The 20723-nt window shown below is 46.0% G+C and overlaps 1 protein-coding gene across 2 annotated transcripts in view; it reads left to right on the top strand.

Moving 5' to 3' along the window:
• LOC119953496 (neurturin-like) overlaps positions 1-20723 on the top strand; it is a 130377-nt gene that overhangs the window by 93636 nt on the left and 16018 nt on the right. For both annotated transcript variants that reach the window (XM_038777838.1, XM_038777839.1), the window contains exon 2: positions 14504-14705. In XM_038777838.1, the coding sequence (XP_038633766.1) occupies positions 14531-14705 (175 nt within the window). In that variant the 5' untranslated portion in view covers positions 14504-14530. The remainder of the gene's footprint in view (positions 1-14503; positions 14706-20723) is intronic.

Below are 20723 nucleotides of genomic sequence, written 5' to 3'. Positions count from 1 at the left end.
ACACAGCGGTTTGGACGTGAATCCAGGCCAGCCATTGGAATCTTTATATGTGTTTCCTTTTATCTTTAATTTCCCCACCCTCATTAGAACCAGGTTTCACTCTCGGTGCTGCCAGGATTAGGAAAGCTCCAGTATGCACATTCCGCCCTCTGATTTCTGCCAGAGCTCAGATTCTTCCTTCCCAGGGCTGACCTTTTCATCACATTCAAACTGCAATACACCGCTCCATGCTGCTAAAACCCGGGAGCTCACCACAATGAAAGGCCCCACAACCATTGTCCTCAGCAAAATGGAATTAAAAATCTTCCCTCAGCTGCCTCTGCATGACCTTTGAATGCGGTTACCTCTCCAGCACAGTTTCCTTAATCAGTACCTCAAGGATGACCTTCACTATGATGGTCCTGGAAAGCAGGAGTATGTTGAGCAGATGGGAAAGAAACCTTTTGAAGGGTCGTTCTCCTGATGTCAGCTACATGCCTCGGGCAGTCCCAATGGGGGTTGGCAAACCACCTGAATTCATCCTCATTCCCCACTTTAGGTTTTAGCGGGAACTTTGAGGAGAATTTGGCTCTTATGCTCATCACTCCTGTCTAACCTGGTTGATCTAATTCTTCGCAAAGCAACAAGAAAGCCAACAGACAGCAACGGTGTTGGCTGAGGGATAAAAATTGGCCGGGGCTCGAGGTGAACTCCCCTCCTCTTCAATAAGTGCTGTAGGATGTTTGACGTCCACCTCAGAGAGCAGACGGACTCTCGGTTTAATATCTCATCCAGCAGCTCGTCATACCCAATGGACTTGACTGTCACACTTTGAACCTTGCACAGTTGATATGCAAATATATGTTATCACACTTTCAGATGATTGGCTCAGATTCCCAAATAAGTTAAAGCTCTGAGTGCTGCAGCTAGGCAAATGAGGCAAAGATGTCAATAATATCAAGCCAATTTTGAGTGGATTAAATGGGTCACAAAAGTTTCATATTTATTTATGTCCGCATAGAGGGACCAAGGACAAAAACAAAAGGTAGAAAAGCGATTAAGAAAAGTGATAGGTGGAGAAACCAAGGGCAAAATTCAAACAGGGCAGTAGAGAAAAATATTGGGAGCAAGCCAAACAATGTGAAAAAGACAAACTTAAAGGCTCTGTGCCTTAATGCGTGGAGCATTTGCAATAAAGTGGATGAACTAATCACGCAGATAGATATAAATGGGTATGATATGATTGGGATTACGGAGACATGGCTGCAGGGTGACCAGGGATGGGAACTGAATGTCCCAGGGTTTTCAGTATTTAGGAAGGACAGGCATAAAAGAAAAGGTAGTGGTGTGGCACTGCTGGTAAAGAGGAAATTAACACAGTAATAAGAAAGGATATTAGCTCTGACAATGTGGAATCTTTATGGGTAGAGTTGGGAAATACCAAGGGGCAAAACACATTAGTGGTTGTCATATATAGACCCCCAAACTGCAGTGGTGAGGTTGGGAATGGCATTAAACACAAAATTATAGATGCATGTAATAAGGGAATATCGGTGATCATGGTTGATTTTAATCTTCACATAGATTGGGCGAATCAAATTAGCCACAATGCCGTAGAAGAGGAATTCCTGGAGTGTATCCGGGATCGTTTTCCTGGCCAATATGTGGAGGAACCAACGAGAGAGCAGCCATCTAAGACTCTGTACTGTGCAATGAGAAGGGAATCATTGCCAATCTGGCTGTACGAGACCCCTTGGGGATGAGCGACCATAACATGTTGGAATTTTTTATCAAGGTGGAGAGTGAAGTAGTTGATTCGGAGACTAGGGTGCTGAATCTTAGTAAGGGGAACTATGAAGATATGAGGTGTGAGTTGGCCTTGATAGATTGGGGAGAGTTACTTAAAGGGTTGACAGTGGATAGACAATGGCAAACATTTAAGGAATGAGGGAACTGCAGCAACTGTTCATTCCTGTCTGGCCCAAAAGCAAAGGGGGTAAGAGGGCCAATCCATGGCTTACAAAGGAAATTAGAAACAGTATCTGATACAAAGAAGAAGCATACGGATTGGCCAAGAACAAATAATAGGTCTGAGGATTGGGAGCAGTTTAGAATTCAGCAAAGAAGGACGAAGGGATTAATTAAGAAAGGGAAAGTACAGCATGAAAGGAAGCTTGCAGGGAACAAAAAGACTGACACTAAGAGTTTCTGTAGAAATGTGAAGAGAAAGAGATTGGTAAAGAGAAATGTAGACCCCCTACAGACAGAAACAGGGGAATGCATAATAAGGGACGAAGAAATGACTGACTAATTGAATACATACTTTGGTTCTTTCTTCACAAAAGAGGACACAAATCAGATCTCAGGAATGTTGGAGAATGAAAGGTTTAGTGACTGGGAAGAACTGAGGGAGATCAACATTAGTGGAGAAATGGTGCTGGGAAAATTGATGGGACTTAAGGCGGATACATCCCCAGGGCCTGAGAATCTGCATCCCGGAGTGCTTAAGGTGGTGACTCTGGAAATAGTGGATGCATTGGTGGTCATCTTCCGGGATTCTATAGACTATGGAACTGTCCCTGCAGATTGGAGGGTAGCTCACGTCACTCCGATATTCAAAAAGGGAGGTAGAGAGAAAGCAGGGAATTGTAGACCAGCAAGCCTAACATTGGTAGTGGGGAAAATGCTTGAATCCATTGTCAAGGACTTTATAGGGGAACATTTAGAAAGCAGCGGCAGGATCAGTCAGCATGGATTTATGAAGGGAAAATCATGCTTGACAAATCTGTTGGAATTCTTTGAAGATGTAACCAGTACAGTTGACTGGGGAGCCGGTCGATGTGCTATATTTGGACTTTCAGAGGGCGTTTGACAAAGTTCCACATATGAGATTATTGTACAAAATTAAAGTGCATGGAATTGGGGGGAATGCATTGAGGTGGATAGAAAACTGGTTGGCAGAGAGCGAACAAAGAGTAGGGATTAATGGGTCCTTTTCAAATTGGCAGGCAGTAACTAGTGGAGTACCACAGAGATCGGTGCTGGGATCCCAGCTATTCACAATATATATTAATTTGGATGAGAGAGCAAAATGTAACATCTCAAAGTTTGCAGATGATGCCAAGTTAGGTGGGAGGGTGAATTGTGACGAAGATGCAGGGATCCTACAGCATGATCTGGACAGTGGGCGAGTGGGCAAACCAATGGCAGATGCAGTATAATTTGGATAAGTGTGAGGTTATACACTTTGGAAGCAAAAAACAGGAAGGCAGATTACTACCTGAATGGTTGTAAATTGGGAGAGGGGAGTGTGCAGCGGGACCTGGGTGTTCTTGTGCACAAGTCGCTGAAGGTAAGCATGAGGTGCAGCAGGCGGTAAAGAAGGCTATGTGGCCTTCATTGCGAGAGTTTTCGAGTACAGGAGCAGGAATGTCTTGCAGCAGGTGAGGCCACACCTGGAGGATTGTGTGCAGTTTTGGTCTCCTTCTCTGAGGAAGGATGTTCTTGCTCTAGAGGGAGTGCAGCGAAGATTTACCAGACTGATTCCAGGAATGCGGGACTGTCATATGAGGAGAGTTTGACTAGGTTGGGATTGTTATCGCTGGAGTTCAGAAGAATAGGGGGGGGGGGTTATCGCTGGAGTTCAGAAGAATGGGGGGGGGGGGGGGGGCGGGGGGGGGGGGGAATCTCATAGAGATTTATAAAATTTTAACGGGACTAGACAGGATAGATGCAAGTAAGATGTTACCAATGATGGATGTGTCCAGAACCAGGGGTCACAGTCAGAGAATTCAGGGTAAACCATTTCATAGAATTTACAGTGCAGAAGGAGGCCATTCGGCCCATCGAGTCTGCACCGGCTCCTGGAAAGAGCACTCTACCCAAGGTTAACACCTCCACCCTAACCCCATAATCCAGTAACCCCACCCAACACTAAGGACAATTTTGAACACTAAGTGCAATTTATCATGTCCAATCCACCTAACTTGCACATCTTTGGACTGTGGGAGGAAACCGGAGCAGCCAGAGGAAACCCACGCACACACGGGGAGGAAGTGCAGACTCCGCACAGACAGTGACCCAAGCCGGAATCGAACCTGGGACCCTGGAGCTGTGAAGCGATTGTGCTATCCACAATGCTACCGTGCAGATATAGGAGACATTTCTTCACCCAACAAGCGGTGAGCCGATGGATTTCATTACCACAGGAAGTAGTTGGTGCTAAAACATTGAATATATTCAAGAGGCGGCTGAATATTGCACTTGGCGAGAATGGGATCAAAGGCTATGGGGAGAAAGCAGGATTAGGCTATTGAGTTGGATGATCAGCCATGATCGTGATGAATGACGGAACAGCTTGAAGGGCCAAAAGGCCTCCTCCTGCTCCTATCTTCTATGTTTCTATCTATTAAGTTTTCTGCTCAAGACTAAGCAACGGCTCTCTTCAATGTTGAAAATATGATTGATAACATAACATGATAATAAAGATATAAAAAATACAGCTTTCACAATAAGCAAGCAGATTTAATCTAAAATTCTAATTTGTTGCCTTTCTCTGGATGCCCTGTTTGGTGCTGACAGGCCGAATGTTAAACCACTGAACTCCTTGTGCTCTCAATGATGGTGCAATACAACTGGTACCTCTGACTCTCTGTGAATACTACCACAGGTGACTCAATATTATTGTTCTGTGAAAAGGTGTAATTTTGTGAAGAAAATTACCTTTTTAAACAATTGATTAAACACAAGATTTCTTTCTGCTATTTGCTCTGGATTTTGCAGTGAGTAATTTTGTTTACACTGCTGCTGTGCCTGATATTTTGCCTCCTTTCCATCCTTGTTTTTAGACCCATTCCAGATGCAGATTATGATCTGTAGCGCCTCTTGTGTGTAATCCTTGGAGTTTCTAGAATGCTCTCTCACGCACTGCACTGTTTTATCTTCTGAACTCTGATTTGATTCGGACATTTGTGTTGAAAGTGACTTGGCAATTGCTACGTGGAGAGCATTACTGATGATCGCCACATGAATGTTGCAATTGTAGCGTTTGGATGGGGCTATATAATCCATTCTATGGTGTTGATGGACTTGTTACATATATTGAGCCAAGCTACAACGTCGGAAAACTTTATCATGTTCTTTCTTTCTTTTTGTCTTGCGTGCCACAGTACTGTAATCCCCACCCAAAGTCAATGGACCTTTTGCTGGTCTGTCAAATCTTCTACCCCACCCACAGCAATTGACGTGGCAATTGGGACTGGAAAATGTACGTCTTTGATTGCACCTTTAAGTTATAGTAGCTCACTGAAATAGCATCAATAACTAATAGTAAAACTGGTAAAACTCAGTCTCCTTAGATTTAGATTTCTTGGGCGCGCACTTCCGGCTACGCTGCATCAGAAAAGTAGCTTGATGCTACGCAACGTGGCCGGTGAGAGCTGGGAGACCCCACACCTGGGACCTACCCGGCTCGCAATGCCTCATGAGATTCAACGCAATCTCACGAGACATTGCAAGGAGAATCCTGCCCACAATGGGTGAGATCACTAGCGAGGCAGCTAGCCTTACTCTAATGCGCAGATTTCCAAAGTCCTGAAGCTTTGGGATTCAATCCCTTCACCTTGGGGACCTCAGGTGAGCGCCATTTGGAACTGGTCTCCACAAACGGGAACCAGATGGAACGGCACTCGTGGGGGTATCCCGGTATTTGAGACCCCCAGCTGTGTGCCCTTTGGGCAGGGTGGTCCCCAGGCACTGCTGGTGCCAGGCTGGCACTGCTAGATGGCAGGGACTCTGCCATCATGCCAGGTTGGCACTACCAAGGTGCAAAGCTGGCATTTTGTGCGTGCGTGTGATCGGGCTTGGGTTGCCCAGCATGGGTGTTGGGGGTTGCGAGGGGGAGGGGGCTGGGGGACCCTCCATTGTTGGTTCAGCCTGGGAGGAAGGTCAGGGTTTTGTTTTGTGGGCCTTGGAGATCGGGACACCATTTAAAAATGGCTATGTGCGGCCTCGGCTGCCCGTTTCCTGTTTAGGATCCTTATTCAACAGGAGTAGCGTTGAATAGCCACGTCACTGCGCTGGCTAGGGAATTTTGTTTCCTTTTGGGACGATGGCGCGCTTAGTCATGTGTACTGTACAGTACAAAGTATTGTTCTGTGTACAGACCAGGCGGATCACTCCAGACATGAAAAACGTAGGACATATGATAAATACATAATGTAAATACATAGACATCGGGTGATGCTTACAGAGACTAGTGCTACACAGTAGAGAACACGCGTGGAGACATTAGTTCAGTTATAAGAGGGAGATTCAGGAATCGCGTTTTGCAACTTTGTGAATGAGCCGCCCCACGACTAATTCTGGCCCGAACTGGGGGCCAGCACGGCACTGGAGCGGTTAACCGACCATTCCATGCCAAGGTCCCGCCGGCTGAGAGTAGGTTTGGACGGCGCTGCCGGGACTCTGCGTTTTCACGCCGGCCGCTTGCCAAATCCGGGGCGAGAAATGGCGGGCCGGCCGCGTAGAGCGGCCCGCGACTGGCGCCATACCAACCACGCTGGTGCCAATGGTGCCGATTTTCCGCTATGCGGAGAATTGCGTGCCGCCTCGGGGCGGCGGGGCGCGATTTGCTCCGGTCGCAGGGATTCTCCGACCCAGCCCCGGACTGAGAGAATCCCGCCCCTGATAACAGCAGGGAAGATGCTCCTCAAAATCAATTGTAATATACTCACTGATATGTAAGTTCATGAGTTCATATGTTCATAAGATATAGAAGCAGAATTAGGCCAATCAGCCTATCGAGTCTGCTCCGCCACTCTATCATGGCTGATAAGTTCCTCATCTATTATCTACAATGCTACAGACCAAGAGCTGGATTACAAAATCAGCGCGAGCATCTCCTCCCTCGAGCACGTGACCTAGGAGCAGGGGTCAGCAGTTTAGCCTCCCGAGCCTAACACCCTCAATGTGATCATGGCTGATCCCATCCTGGTCTCAACTCCACCATCCTGCCCATTCTCCATAACCCTTCAACCCATTACCAATTAAATATCTGTCTAACCCCTCCTTAAATTTACTCACTGTCTTGGCAGGCCCCGCACTCTAGGGTAGCGAATTCCATAGATTCACAACCCTTTGGGAGAAGTAGTTTCTCCTCAAATCTGTTTTTATTCTAAGATTATGATCTCCAGTTTTAGAATGCCCCACAAGAGGAAGCATCTGCCCCATGTCTACTTTACCCATACCTTTTAGCATCCTGAATACCTCGATTTGATCTCCCCTCATTCTTCTGAACTCTAGAGAGTATGGGCCTAAACTGTTCAATCTCTCCTCATAAGAGGAGTTAAGTGGTAGTTAAGGGTATATCACCTCAATATCTTTCCTGTAACTAGTTGTAATCCATTCACAGCTATCTTGTAACTACAGTTAAAATTCTCCTGTACAAGATCTGGTCAAGATGTCCAGTCGATCTCCATCACCCTTTGAGGACCTATGGTTTGGGCTCCGTTTCTGTGTGAAGATGTTCACTTTCCACTTTCAGAGCTCCACCCATTATAATCTGGCCTGATTTTTATGACTTTTTTGGGGTTTGTCTTTGACTCTTCCTTGTTTGACTCTTCCTCGCTCACTATCAATCCAGCCCACAGCCTGGTGACTTGCCTTTCCTGACTGAGCTAACCTGGTGCTAACCTGGAAGCGTTGTCCCACTCCCTGCGAGGGATCTGTCTGCGAACTAGCTTTTTACTTGAGCATTATCTCTGCACTGCGTTTTTAAAGCCTTTCTGTGCTGTCACCGCATTGCGGTTTCAACACTCTTTGATTTTGGTTTAGTTACGGTCGGTGCATAATGATGTTGAGGGTCTGCTCATGCTTAGTAGCACAATCAAAGAATGTTCACCATATCAGACATGTACTTAATCCTGCTGCCAGGCTGAGCACTATGCCATTGAGAAGGAACTGCTGCAGCACACCCATATTGTGTGTGTTATCATAAAATAAAGGCACCAATCTCTCATAAGGGATTGTGCCAACACTTTTTGGTTTCATTTATTATGACAGACACATGGGAACTGATATACATGGATAGAAAGCTTGAGGAGATCAGAACTGCAGAGCTGTGTGTCTGTGTTCTGCTCCAAGCTGAAGTGAAACTGAGACTGGGTCACTGGATGCACCTCCCTTAAAGTGATGGCAACTTAAGGTGGATTACAACAATCTGATTTTACACGTCAAAACGGGCCAGTGTAGTTCGACCTCATCCGAGATCGCGCTCAAAAGCTGTAACCTTCAACATTTGGGGTTTTTCTCACAGTGCGCATCACACAGCGCAATAATCTTCAGCCAGATGTGCCAAGTGAATGATCCATCTTGGTCTCTCCAGAGGTCTCCAACATCACAGATACCAGTCTTCAGCCAATTCGATTCACCCCACATGATAAAAAGAAACAGCTGAAGGCACTGGATACTGCAAAGATGATGGGCCCTGACAATATCCCAGCAATACTACTGGAGACTTGTGCTCCAGAACTTGCAACGCCCTTAGCCAAGCTGTTCCAGTGCAGCTGCAGCACTGACATCGACCTGGCAATGTGCAAAATTGCCCAGGTGTATCTTGTATGCAAAAATTCAATCTACCCAATTACCACCCTATGAATCGCCTCTCAATTATCATCAAGAAAGCCTGATTTGAGGGAGTGCTACCATGTGGCACTTACTTTGCAATAACCTTCTCAGTGATGTGCAGTTTGGGTTCTGCCAGGGTCACTCAGCTCCTGCCCTCATTACAGCCTCAGTTCAAACATGGACAAAATAACTGAACTCCAGGGGTGAGGAAGGAGTACTAGTGTATGGCATCAAGGACCCCTAGCAACACTGGAGTCAATGAAAATTGGGCTGGGGAGGGAAACTCACCACTGGTTGGAATCATACCCATCACGAAGGAAGATGGTTGTGGTTGTCGGAGGTCAATCATCTCAGTCCTGGGACATCAGGACAAGAGTTCCTCAGGGTGGTGTCCTAGACCTAACCTTTTCAGCTGCTTCACCATTGGTCTTCCTTGAAATATAAGATCAGATGTGAGGATGTTTGATTGCACAATGTTCAGCACCATTCTCAACTCCTCAGACATTGAAACAGTCCACATGCAAATGCAGCAAGACCTGAACAATATCCAGGCTTGGGCTGACAATTGGCAAGTAACATTCATGCCACACAAGTGCCAGGCAATGACCATCTCCAATAAGAGAGAATTAACCCGACGCCCCTTGACATTCAATGGCATTACCATCACTAAATCCCCCACTGTCAGGGGGGTTACCATTGACTAGAAACTGAATTGGACGAGCCATGTAAATACTGTACCTACAAAGTAGGTCAGAGGCTGGCAATCCTATGGCGAGTAACTGAACTCCTGACTCCCCAAAGCCTCTCCACTGCCTACAAGGCATAAGTCAGGAGTGTGGTGGAATACTCACCACTTGCTGAATGACTGCAGCTCCACCAACACTCAAGAAGCTCAATTCCAGGACAAAGCAGCCCACTTGATTGGCATACCTTCCACAAACATTCACTCCCTCCATCACTGACGCGCAGTAGCAGCAGTGTGTACCATCTACAAGATGCACTGCAGGAACTCACCAAGGCTCCTTAGGCAACACCTTCAAAACCCACGACCACTATCATCTAGAAGGACAAGAGCAGCAGATACCTGGGAACACACTCACGTGGAGGTTCCCCTCCAAGTCACTCACCATTCTGACTTGGAATTATATCTCCGTTTCTTCACTGTCGCCGGGTCAAAATCCTGGAACTCTCTCCCTAACAGCACAGTGGGTGTGCCTACACCATTAGGACTGCAGCAGTTCAAGAGGGCAGCTCAATCCACTTTAAAAAAATCCAATTAAGGGGTTATTTAGCATGGCCAATCCACATTCCCTGCACATCTTTGGGTTGTGGGGATGAGACCCACGCAGACACGGGAGAATGAGCAAACCCCACACGAACAGTAATGCAAGGCTGGGATCAAACTCGTGTTCTCGGTGCCGTGAGGCAGCAGTGCTAACCATTGCACCACCGTGCCGCCTAACCACCACCTTCCGAAGGACAATTAGGGATGGGCAACACATGCAGGCCTAACCAGCAACGCCCACATCCCACAATAATTCATTTTTTAAAAAATCATCTTGAACTCCGCTCATCACCAAAACTCCGAAATCACTAAGCAGTCGTTAAGTCATGGGGTGGTGAGGTGATGGTGAGTGGCAGAGATTAAAGGGCAGGGTCCTCCCAGATTGTCAGCAGCAGAGCCAGGGACATTCTTGCCCCATTCCAGGCGATTCATGGACAATCTGGAACAAAACAACTTCATGATGCATGGTGTTACAACTCAGGAGTTCAACATTCTGCTTCTGTGTGCATCAATGTGCAGGATGATCATGAATAAAACATATCAGGTGGATTTCAGGTGCACAATGTCATAATCAAGCACTCTCAAGCCATGTAGAGCAGTGCCTGTTGGAGAGTGAAACTCGCTATCTGTACTCTGTTACATTAATGTGCATTAACCCCGTGTGACATTGCCACTTCACTCATAGTCTCGTCGACTGAGATTGTTACTTCAGTGTCAATTAGTGTGCGACTAGGGACAGTGAGAAGAGTGAAATTTCATCCCAATGGATTTGAATCCAGTCTAGACGGTTAGTATGAAAGGACAGGATGTTAAACCACTGCCTCGAGCATTCACTTTATAATATAAATGCACAAGCTGGGAGGGGGCTTCATTTAAAGGAACCTTGTTTAAATTTTATTATATGTTAGCACCTAACATTTCAGAAAGTGGCAGACCAATACAATTACTCGAAGCTGCTTCCCGTAATTAGCTTAATTGGTATTATTAGTTCGTCAGTGCTAAGTGTTGATCACTCAAACCTAATTTGTGAAGCAACAGGAGAATCACTGACATTGTACTGCCAAAAATATGGTTCAAGTGTTTGGACAAATATCTACAGCTGAAAATCATGAATGTGTCCAACACCAAGCAAGTTGCTAAAGAAAGGAAATCAATGGTCCAGTTTTCACAAATGTAATTTGTTCATCTTCAAAACTGACAACCCAGATATTTGCACTCCGTCACCACCAGTCAGCTCTCCTCTGGGACTGTGGTGGCATTTACATTTACTTTATTAGGGTTGGACAGAAGGGTATAAATAAGTACCAATGATTTAAGTGGTGCTGGGTTATGAACAGTCACAATAGTGAATGGACAAAGGTGGATCGATATCTTCAGGAGCAAAGATAGGTAAAGGCGTGACAGACAGATGAGAGGTGATGGACAGGTGTATGGTTATAGTTTGATGGTCGATCAGACACAGATTTATGAGCACATAAGATTGTGGATGATTGAGAAGGGCTATGGTTAGCACAAACCGGTGTATAGTGGCAGTATTATTGAGAAGAGAACAATAATGGATAGAATTGTAGCTAGAGAGTTTTGAATTTGTTTAGATGGAGAATGATGGGTAAGCTCAAGTTATGGACTGTTATAGGATCCTATATAGGTATTAGGTAATGGACAGGTGCATGGTTATGAATGAACAGAGGGAAGGGCAGCACGGTGGCGCAGTGGTAGCACTGCAGTCTCACGGCGCCGAGGTCCCAGGTTCGAACCCGGCTCTGGGTAACTGGCTGTGTGGAGTTTGCACGTTCTCCCCGTGTTTGCGTGGGTTTCACCCCCACAACCCAAAGCTGTGCAAGGTAGGTGGATTGGCCAGGCTAAATTGACCCTTAATTGGAAAAAATGCATTGGGTACTCAATTTTTTTTTAAATGAATGAACAGAGGGTTACAGGTAGATGGAGGATTGTAGAAAAATGTAAATTCATTAGTAGGTGGGGGATTTCAGATGGAAATAAGGACCTGAACTTCACTGTCAATTTAGCACCATCCGACTTCAGCTCTGTTCCAATATGATGCAATACAATGCTAGTATAACAGCATTCTGAGGTAATGTCATTGTATTATAATGAAATCTTACTTGATGCCCCTTAAAAGGATGATGCCACTTTAGTACAATTCCACCTCGGCTTGATTCATTTTAGCCTTCACCATCATTACCGGCTATTTTCTCCCCTTGCTTTCCTCTCCACTCAGTTTCCTCTCTGTTGCTGCTCAAAGCAAATATTGCTGGGAACTCTTGTCCTTGTGAAAATGTACAATTATCATACGCAGCAGCCAAAACCCTTCCATTTGGAAGAGGATTTGATAAGTTATCTTGAGGGGAATGGTCCCTCATCATCACTAACATGCTGGACAGCCCCTTAAAACAGTGACGATTGGCGTGTATGGTGGAGGAGAAGTACCTCCAGATGTTTAGGGATTGGTTACTGTTAAGGGAACGGCTGATGGTAAATGCCAGGTTTTTCAAATCCCAGAAGGGAAAATTGAAACAACTGCCCACAAGTGTATTTTTGCAATTTGTTAAAGTATGAGGAAAGTTTTAAAATCTAGGGAATGTCCTAGACTTTATCTGATTATTTTAATAAAATAAATATTTATTATGGAATAAGGTAGACAACAATAAAATAAACTCAAAGTAAACTTAACTAAGACAATGGTTTTGCACAGTAACGCTAACAAACAATTCCAAACAGTCTTAACTACATTCAGAGCCAACTATCACTAAATGGTTCCACAACACCTATATAGATTTTAAAATCTACAAAAATCCAGTAATTGTTACCACACAATGCAGTTATGTCTCTTTGGGAATTGCTCCAAAGGTAAATCAGCAGCTTGCTTTTCAAATCAGACTTTCTTCACGGACACTGCTTGCTGGGAGTTTTAAAAAAATCTATTCCTGCTGCTGGCTGAGGTCTACGGACAGCTCCCCATGCAAAGGTTTAAGCATCTCCTTAAATATAGTTTTCCCCTTTCATCTTCCCTTATCTGACCCAACTACTTCAGAAATCAGATTTAATTACCTTAATTTTTTGATTTTAGTTTTTAGAGTGTAAATGCAAAGTACACTGGGTGGGATTCTCCATCAGCCGATGCCAAAATTAAGAAAGGCAATTGGGCAGAGAATCAGTTTTGACGCCAAAATTATGGCGGGCGCTAGGTTCACGCCAAATCGTAATTCTCTCGTGCCTCAACAGCGGCGTCAAAGCATTCCACTCCGCACATACAGTAAACGCTGTTTCCTCATCATTAGCGGGCCTGACCCGGTATTCTCTGGGGCCTCTGTGATTCTCCGCCGGGGGTGGGGGGGGGGGGGGGGGGGGGGAATTCCCGATGGCGAGGTTCACTTATGCATTCAAAAATTGTGAAACAGGTGCCGTGGCTGCTGAGGAGAAGAGAGGGGGGTAGGGAATGTGTCCAACATCACCATAGTGTACCACTGGCTGGGGTGCTTCTGCCAAAGCCGGGGGGAGTAGAGGGGGTGGAAGGGCACGGAAAACCATTGCCGCCACCTGCAAGGCAGCCATGCAGCTGTGCACGCTGCTAACTGTCCACTGTGAACTTAGTGCCACGGGTCGTATGGGTGTCCCACCAGGCCACCTCCCCTAGATGCCCTCTGGTCCCAGCTGACCTCAGCAGGATGGGACTGCTCCAGCGCAATCTTGTTGGCTGGGTTGAGTGCGTGTGGGGAGTGAATGTGTCTATGCAGATGCAGCTTGTCAGCCTCCTGAGTGTCAATCCCAAACCTGGTGAATCCGGCGCTGTTTCTTATTGGAATAGATTGTGTTCCACGTGATGCTGGTATAAGCCCCTCAACGGTCGCTGAATCAGGGTGCGGCACCAGATTTGCTGTTGTAGAAGTCCTCAAATCCTGCCCCGGCGTCAACATTTAGTCTCAGGAACGGAGAATCTGGCCGACTTACTGTATGAACCTTTCTTCACACCTCTCTTTTCACACCTTCTATTTCTTCCTGTGGAACCCTTCACAGCTTACCTAAATCCATTCTGTATATGTTCCCCATTGTTACTAACTTGTCTTAAGTAGACATCTATTTGCAGTGTTGCTATGGGCGGCACGGTAGCACAGTGGTTAGCACTGTTGCTTCACAGCGCCAGGGCCCCAGGTTCGATTCTCGGCTTGGGTCACTGTCTGTGTGGAGTCTGCACGTCTCCCCGTGTCTGCGTGGGTTTCCTCCGGGTGCTCCGGTTTCCTCCCGCAAGTCCCGAAAGACGCGCTGTTAGATGAATTGGACATTCTGAATTTCCGCTCAGTGTACCCGAACTAGCGCTGAACTGTGGCGACTGGGGGATTTTCACAGGAACTTCATTGTAGTGTTAATGGAAGCCTGCTTGTGACAATGAGAAAGATTATTATTATTAAACTCAACAACATATCAGTCGCAGTCATTCCACTAACACAGCTAACCTACCCCAGCCCTATCAGCAGGCCAAGTAGGAAAATGTGCCATACACCATTCCACTCCATGATGACCCCAAAAAGAATCACAAGTGATACAGTTATAGATGTACTGCCCAAAGCTAACACTGCTTCTTGTTGTGTTTTGCAGGGCCTTGCTGCTGTGACATGCTCTAAGATGAAGGTATGGAAGGTAGTGGTGGTCGCCTCAATGCTCTTCAGTACCATATTTTCAGCTCTTATTTACAGAAACATGTCCATTAGAGGGAGAACAATTACTCCATCCTCATCAGAAGAGCATCAGCCCCAGGACCCAAGACTGCCACCCAGCCCCCAGTCTTACAAAGTGAAATGTAAGGGACCAGTACCTTTCCCTGACACATGTGGAAAGGTACATATAGGTCAGCTCATAGTATCAACAATGAGATCTGTTGCACAATAAAAATGCATTTCTATTGCACACTTACTCTTAGATTGACTCTGATGAAGTCTCTGTCTTCATTGGTGACATGGTATTTATTCTTCACTGAAATGAGTGTTGAAGCTAATTGCAGTGCCTAATCGACTTAGGACTGGTTTTATGAAGAATTATATTTTGTACCACTGCAGCAGCAAAATACCCCACCAGTACAGGATCTGTGTTGATTGTGTATTAATATTCACACTAGAAGATAGCCTGCCTGTCTAGTTTTTATAGACTTCCTCGCGTCTTTGTGCAAGATGAATGGTCCGATTCGCACCTGGGTTCCCAGCAGAGTTGATCAATGGGAAGGTGGGAAAACCCTGGAAAACCATTGGCGACAGTGTTCTTTCCAAGGTCTTCAAGGCTGTTCTGCCCAAATTATGGCAGATGATCAGAAAAACAACTCCATTATCCTCATCAAAAGCCAAGTTAACAAGTCAGAAAGTATAACTTTACATCCCCATTTTACTTCAGTTTCTAAGCTTATTTTGGAACACCTCTGACTGTTTCTGTCTCTTCACTAATTTTACAATCACTAACAGTTGCTGGTTAGACTGTTACACAGTTTCTATTGAGAACATTTTGAGTTTCATCTTGTATAAAAGGAGGGTGATTCTCTTCAGGAGAACAATATTTGTAATAACTGCAGGATGACAATGGCGTATGGGTGGGAAGAATACTCCTGGCCTCATATACCATTAAAATGATCACTTTCATCTGTAAATTTTAATAATTCTGTACTTTTTACATGTATATCAATGCCCCGGTATATTTTATATGGGTACCTATTATATGTATCACTGTGTCAATGTACTTTTTGCATCTGCACCTATTCAGTATTATTACTTGTACCTGTTAGTTGTTTGCTCCTGTGGTTATGTATCAATTACATATGCCTATTGCATGTGTTGGTGTACTACTTACAGGACTACCTATTACATGAATACCTGTATTTTGTATATTATCTATGTATGTCTTATATGGATACATGTGTGCATATATAGCTGTGCATCTCAGCACAGTGCTTATACATTTCTATGGAATGCAAATCTCACAGATCCACAGCATGAGCCATTCCGGGTCCCATGATACAAAAGGAACTACTGATAGGGGGAACGTTACAGAATCTCAGAATCGTTATTGTGCAGAAGGAGACCTTTGGCTCATCTTGCCGACCCAGCTCTTTGTATTATGGGTCAGTGCCATTTTCCTGCCTCTTCCCCATAACCCGGCACGTTGTTTCTATTTGAATAATCATCAATGCTCTCTTGAATGCCTCGATTGAACCTGACTCCACCACACTTTCAGGCAGTGCAATCCAGACCTGAGCAACGTGCTGTGTCAAGAAAAAAAATCTCACCTTGTATTTGCTTCTTTTGCAAATCATTTTACATCTGTGCCCTTCAGTCTTGATCCTTTTACGAACAGGAACAATTTCTCCCTACCAACTTTGTCCACCCCCCCTCATGATCTTGAACACCATCAAATCTCATCTTATGCCCCTATTAATAAAGCCTATGATACTCTAAGCTTTATTAACTGCTCTCGCTACTTGTCTTGCCACCTTCAATGATTAATGCACATATATACCTCTGCCCCGCACACCCTTTAGAGCTGAGCCCTTTATTTTATGCTGTCTGTCTATGTTCTTCCTAAGAAAATGAATCACTTCACACTTTTAACAACATATGTAGCTGGATTGCAAACTTCATATCATATCAGTAGAAAGCAGGCAGTGATTATAATTGGAAAGCACTGAAGGGCCTCACCAAAAAGACACAGGACATATTCATGTGTTGGTGCAGACTCAATGGGCCGAATGGCCTTCTGCACTGTAGGGATTCTATGAATCCTCTTCAATTAGAAATTAACCTTAAACACAGCCGTGATGATATGAACAGCGCCATCTTTGCTCCTGGCCGCTGCCTATTCTCACTCAATGGTGTAATGATGTGGAGTAATGACCTTTAACCTGATGTTGTAAGACTTACTAGTAATGAAGTAAAGCACTGGAACTGTGCCAACAAACACAGCTGATAAATTCAATATCCTCACCTAAATGTGAGTTCATTCCGTGGAATAAAGGATCACGGACAATACAGAGGGGACAAAAAGGTGTTAAGTATTTGTTACAGACTTTTCATTCTGGATGTCAGTTGGAGAAATCAATATTGGAACCTGTTTTTTTGGGAAATATTCTGATCTGGTCTCATGGTCAGTGCTGCTAATTGTTGACACTAACTAACTGGTGGCAATCATTTGTCATTTCCATTGTGACCAAAAGTAAGGGACGGGATTCTCCGACCTCCAGCCGGGTGGGAAAATCGCCGGGGGTCGGCGTGAATCCCACCCCCGCCATCCTCCTAATTCTCCCGTCCCCCAAAAATTGCCTCGGCATGAGTCGCGCAGCCCGCCTCGGAGAATGGCGGGGTCCAGCGCGACTCAATGGGCCCCGGGGCTGACTGAATTCTCCGACCCACGATGGCCCGAAGTCCCGCCTGTTCTTTGCCAGTCCCGTCGGCGTAAATTAGAGTACGTCGCTTACCGGCGGGACCTGGCGGCGCAGACGGGCTCCGGGGTTCCTGGGGGTTCGCGGGGGGATCTGGCCCCGGGAGGTGCCCCCACGGTGGCCTGGCCCGCGTTCAGGGCCCTCCGATCCGCGGGCGGGCCTGTGTCATGGGGGCACTCTATTGTTCCGCACCGGAGGCCATGGTCCTCCGCCATTCCCGGTGCGGAAGCGAATCCCTCTCCACATGCGTGGGAATGACGCCAGCATGAGCTAGTGCTCCCGCGCATGTGCCGGCCGACGGACGCCTTTTGGCGCCGGTTGGCGTGGCACCAAGCCCCTTTCTCGTCGGCCGACGGGGCGCAAACCACTCCAGGGCGGGCCTAGTCCCTGAAGGTGCAGAGGATTCAGCACCTTTGGGGCGGCCGACACCGGAGTGGTTCACGCCACTCCTCGGCGCCGGGAAGCCCCGCGCCACTGGGTAGGGGAGAATCCTGCCCCTGGACTTCCAGTGGCAGCCATGGAGTGAGTCGTCACACAAAGAACAAAGAAAAGTACAGCACAGGAACAGGCCCTTCGGCCCTCCAAGCCTGTGCTGACCATGCTGCCCGTCTAAACTAAAATCTTCGACACTTCCTGGGTCCGTATCGCTCTATTTCCCATCCTATTCATGTATTTGTGAAAATGCCCCTTAAATGTCACTATCGTCCCTGCTTCCACCACCTCCTCCAGCAGCGAGTTCCAGGCACCCACTACCCTCTGTGTAAAAACACTTGCCTCGTACATCTCCTCTAAACCTTGCACCTCGTACCTTATACCTATGCCCCCTAGTAATTGACCCCTGTACCCTGGGAAAAAGCCTCTGACTGTCCACTCTGTCTATGCCCCTCATAATTTTGTATATCTCTATCAGGTCGCCCCTCAACCTCTGTCGTTTCAGTGAGAACAAACCGAGTTTATTCAACTGCTCTTCATAGCTAATGCCCTCCATACCAGGCAACATCCTGGTAAATCTATTCTGCACCCTCTCTAAAGCCTCCACATCCTTCTGGTAGTGTGGCGACCAGAATTGAACACGATACTCCAAGTGTAGCCTAACTAAGGTTCTATACAGCTGCAACATGACTTGCCAATTCTTATGCTCAGTGCTCCGGCCAATGAAGGCAAGCATGCCGTATGCCTTCTTGACTACCTTCTCCACCTGTGTTGCCCCTTTCAGTGACCTGTGGATCTAGATCTCTCTGACTGTCAATACTCTTGAGGGTTCTACCGTTCACTGTATATTCCCTACCTGCATTAGACCTTCCAAAATGCATTATCCGGTTAAAAGGTTTCATAGATATATGGAAATTATGAGCAGGAGGAGGCCTTTTGGGCCTTCAAGCCTATTCCACCATTTCTCACGATCATGGCTGATCATCCAACTCAATAGCCTAGTCCTGCTTTCTCCCCATTGCCTTTGATCCATTCTGCCCAAGTGCTATATCCAGCCGCCTTGTGAATATATTCAATGTTTTAGCATCAACTACTTCCTGCGGTAATGAATTCCACAGGCTCACCGCTCTTTTGGTGAAGAAATGTCTCCTCATCTCTGCCCAAAATGGTTTACCCTGAATCCTCAGACTGTGACTTCTGGTTCTGGACACACCCATCATAGGGAACATCTTCCCTGCATCTACCCTGTCTAATCCTGTTAGAATTTTATAAGTCTCTGGCATTAGGAACGGAATAACAGAATTTCCTAGCATATGTCTTTACGGTCTTGGATTAGGGAATTTCTGTGAGCCCAGTTTGTCAATGCTAGTTCAATGGAGTTGGTTGAGTCGAACAGAGCCTCTGCCCACCCCAGCTTTGGGCTAAAGATCCTGCCCTGAACCCAAAGGAAATGGTCAATTTTATGACTCTAGTGAGTTGTGCTGAAGTATTTGAGGGCAGCACGGTAGCATTGTGGATAGCATAATTGCTTCACAGCTCCAGGGTCCCAGGTTCGATTCCAGCTTGGGTCACTGTCTGTGCGGAGTCTGCACATCCTCCCCGTGTGTGCGTGGGTTTCCTCCGGGTGCTCCGGTTTCCTCCCACAGTCCAAAAATGTGCAGGTTAGGTGGATTGGCCATGATAAATTGCCCTTAGTGTCCAAAATTGCCCTTAGTGTTGGGTGGGGTTATGGGGATAGGGTGGAGGTGTTGACCTTGGGTAGGGTGCTCTTTCCAAGAGCCGGTGCAGACACGATGGGCCAAATGGCCTCCTTCTGCACTGTAAATTCTATGATCTCAAGTCAAAGCAACTCGGATCCATTTCAGAATCCAGTACGGGTAGGTAAAGAGAAAGGACTTGCATTTGGATAGTACCTTTGCCGATCTTCGGATCTCCCAAAGTGTTGTAGTGTAGGGAATGTAGCAGGCAATTTGCACATGGCAAGATCTCACAAACACCAACGTGATAATGGCCAAGATAATCTATTTTAAATGGACAAAAATTGACCAGGACACAAAGAGAACTCCCAAGCTCTTGCAGTGGGATTGAGTATTGCAATGGGATCTTTTACATTCCATCTGAGAGGGCAGATGAAGGTCTTGGTTTTAGATCTCACCACTAAGTACTCCTGAGAGTGCAGCACTCATGCACTAAAATACCAATCTTAATAGGCTCAGGGCCTAGATTGGGGATTGTATTCACTGATGTCCTTTATTGGGAACTATAAGATTCCTTGACGGGCCACACTCTGATTGGGGAAAAGAAGCCAAGAGAAAGCAAATTGCTGATGGAGCACAGGAGACATTCGGAATTATCCTCCAGGCTGCGCAGTTTTGCATTGCACAGGAGAGAGAATAACAACAGGGACTAGGGGAAGAATTTTAAGACTTGCCATTCCTGGACCATAAGACGTAGGAGCAAAAGTAAGCCATTTGGCCCATTGACCTACTCCGCCATTCAATGAGATCATGACTGATTTGATATGATAATCCTCAACTCTACTTTCCCACCTTATCCCTGTAACCCTTGATTCCCTTAATGATTAAAAATCTGTCTGTCACAGCCTTGAACATCCTTAATGACCTAACCTCCACAGCTCTCTGCGGTAAAGAATTCCATAGGTTCACCACCTGAGAGAAGAAATTCCTCCTCATCTCTGTCTTAAATGATCAACTCCTTTCTCTGAGATGATTCTCCCTGTCCTAGACTCCCACAAGAGGTAATATCCTCTCAGCATCTACCCTGTCAAGCCCCTTGAGAATCCTACCCTGTCAGGCCCCCTGAGAATCCTATATGTTTCAACAAGGTCGGCTCTCATTTTTCTAAATTCCAATGAGTACAGGCCCAACCGACTCAACCTCTCCTTATAAAAAAATCTCTCTATACTCGAGGTCAATCTAGTGAACCTCTGGACTGCCGCCAATGCCA

Source organism: Scyliorhinus canicula, chromosome 18, assembly GCF_902713615.1.
Source record: "Scyliorhinus canicula chromosome 18, sScyCan1.1, whole genome shotgun sequence".
NCBI lineage: Eukaryota > Metazoa > Chordata > Chondrichthyes > Carcharhiniformes > Scyliorhinidae > Scyliorhinus > Scyliorhinus canicula.
This window is presented reverse-complemented; position numbering and strand designations above follow the sequence as displayed.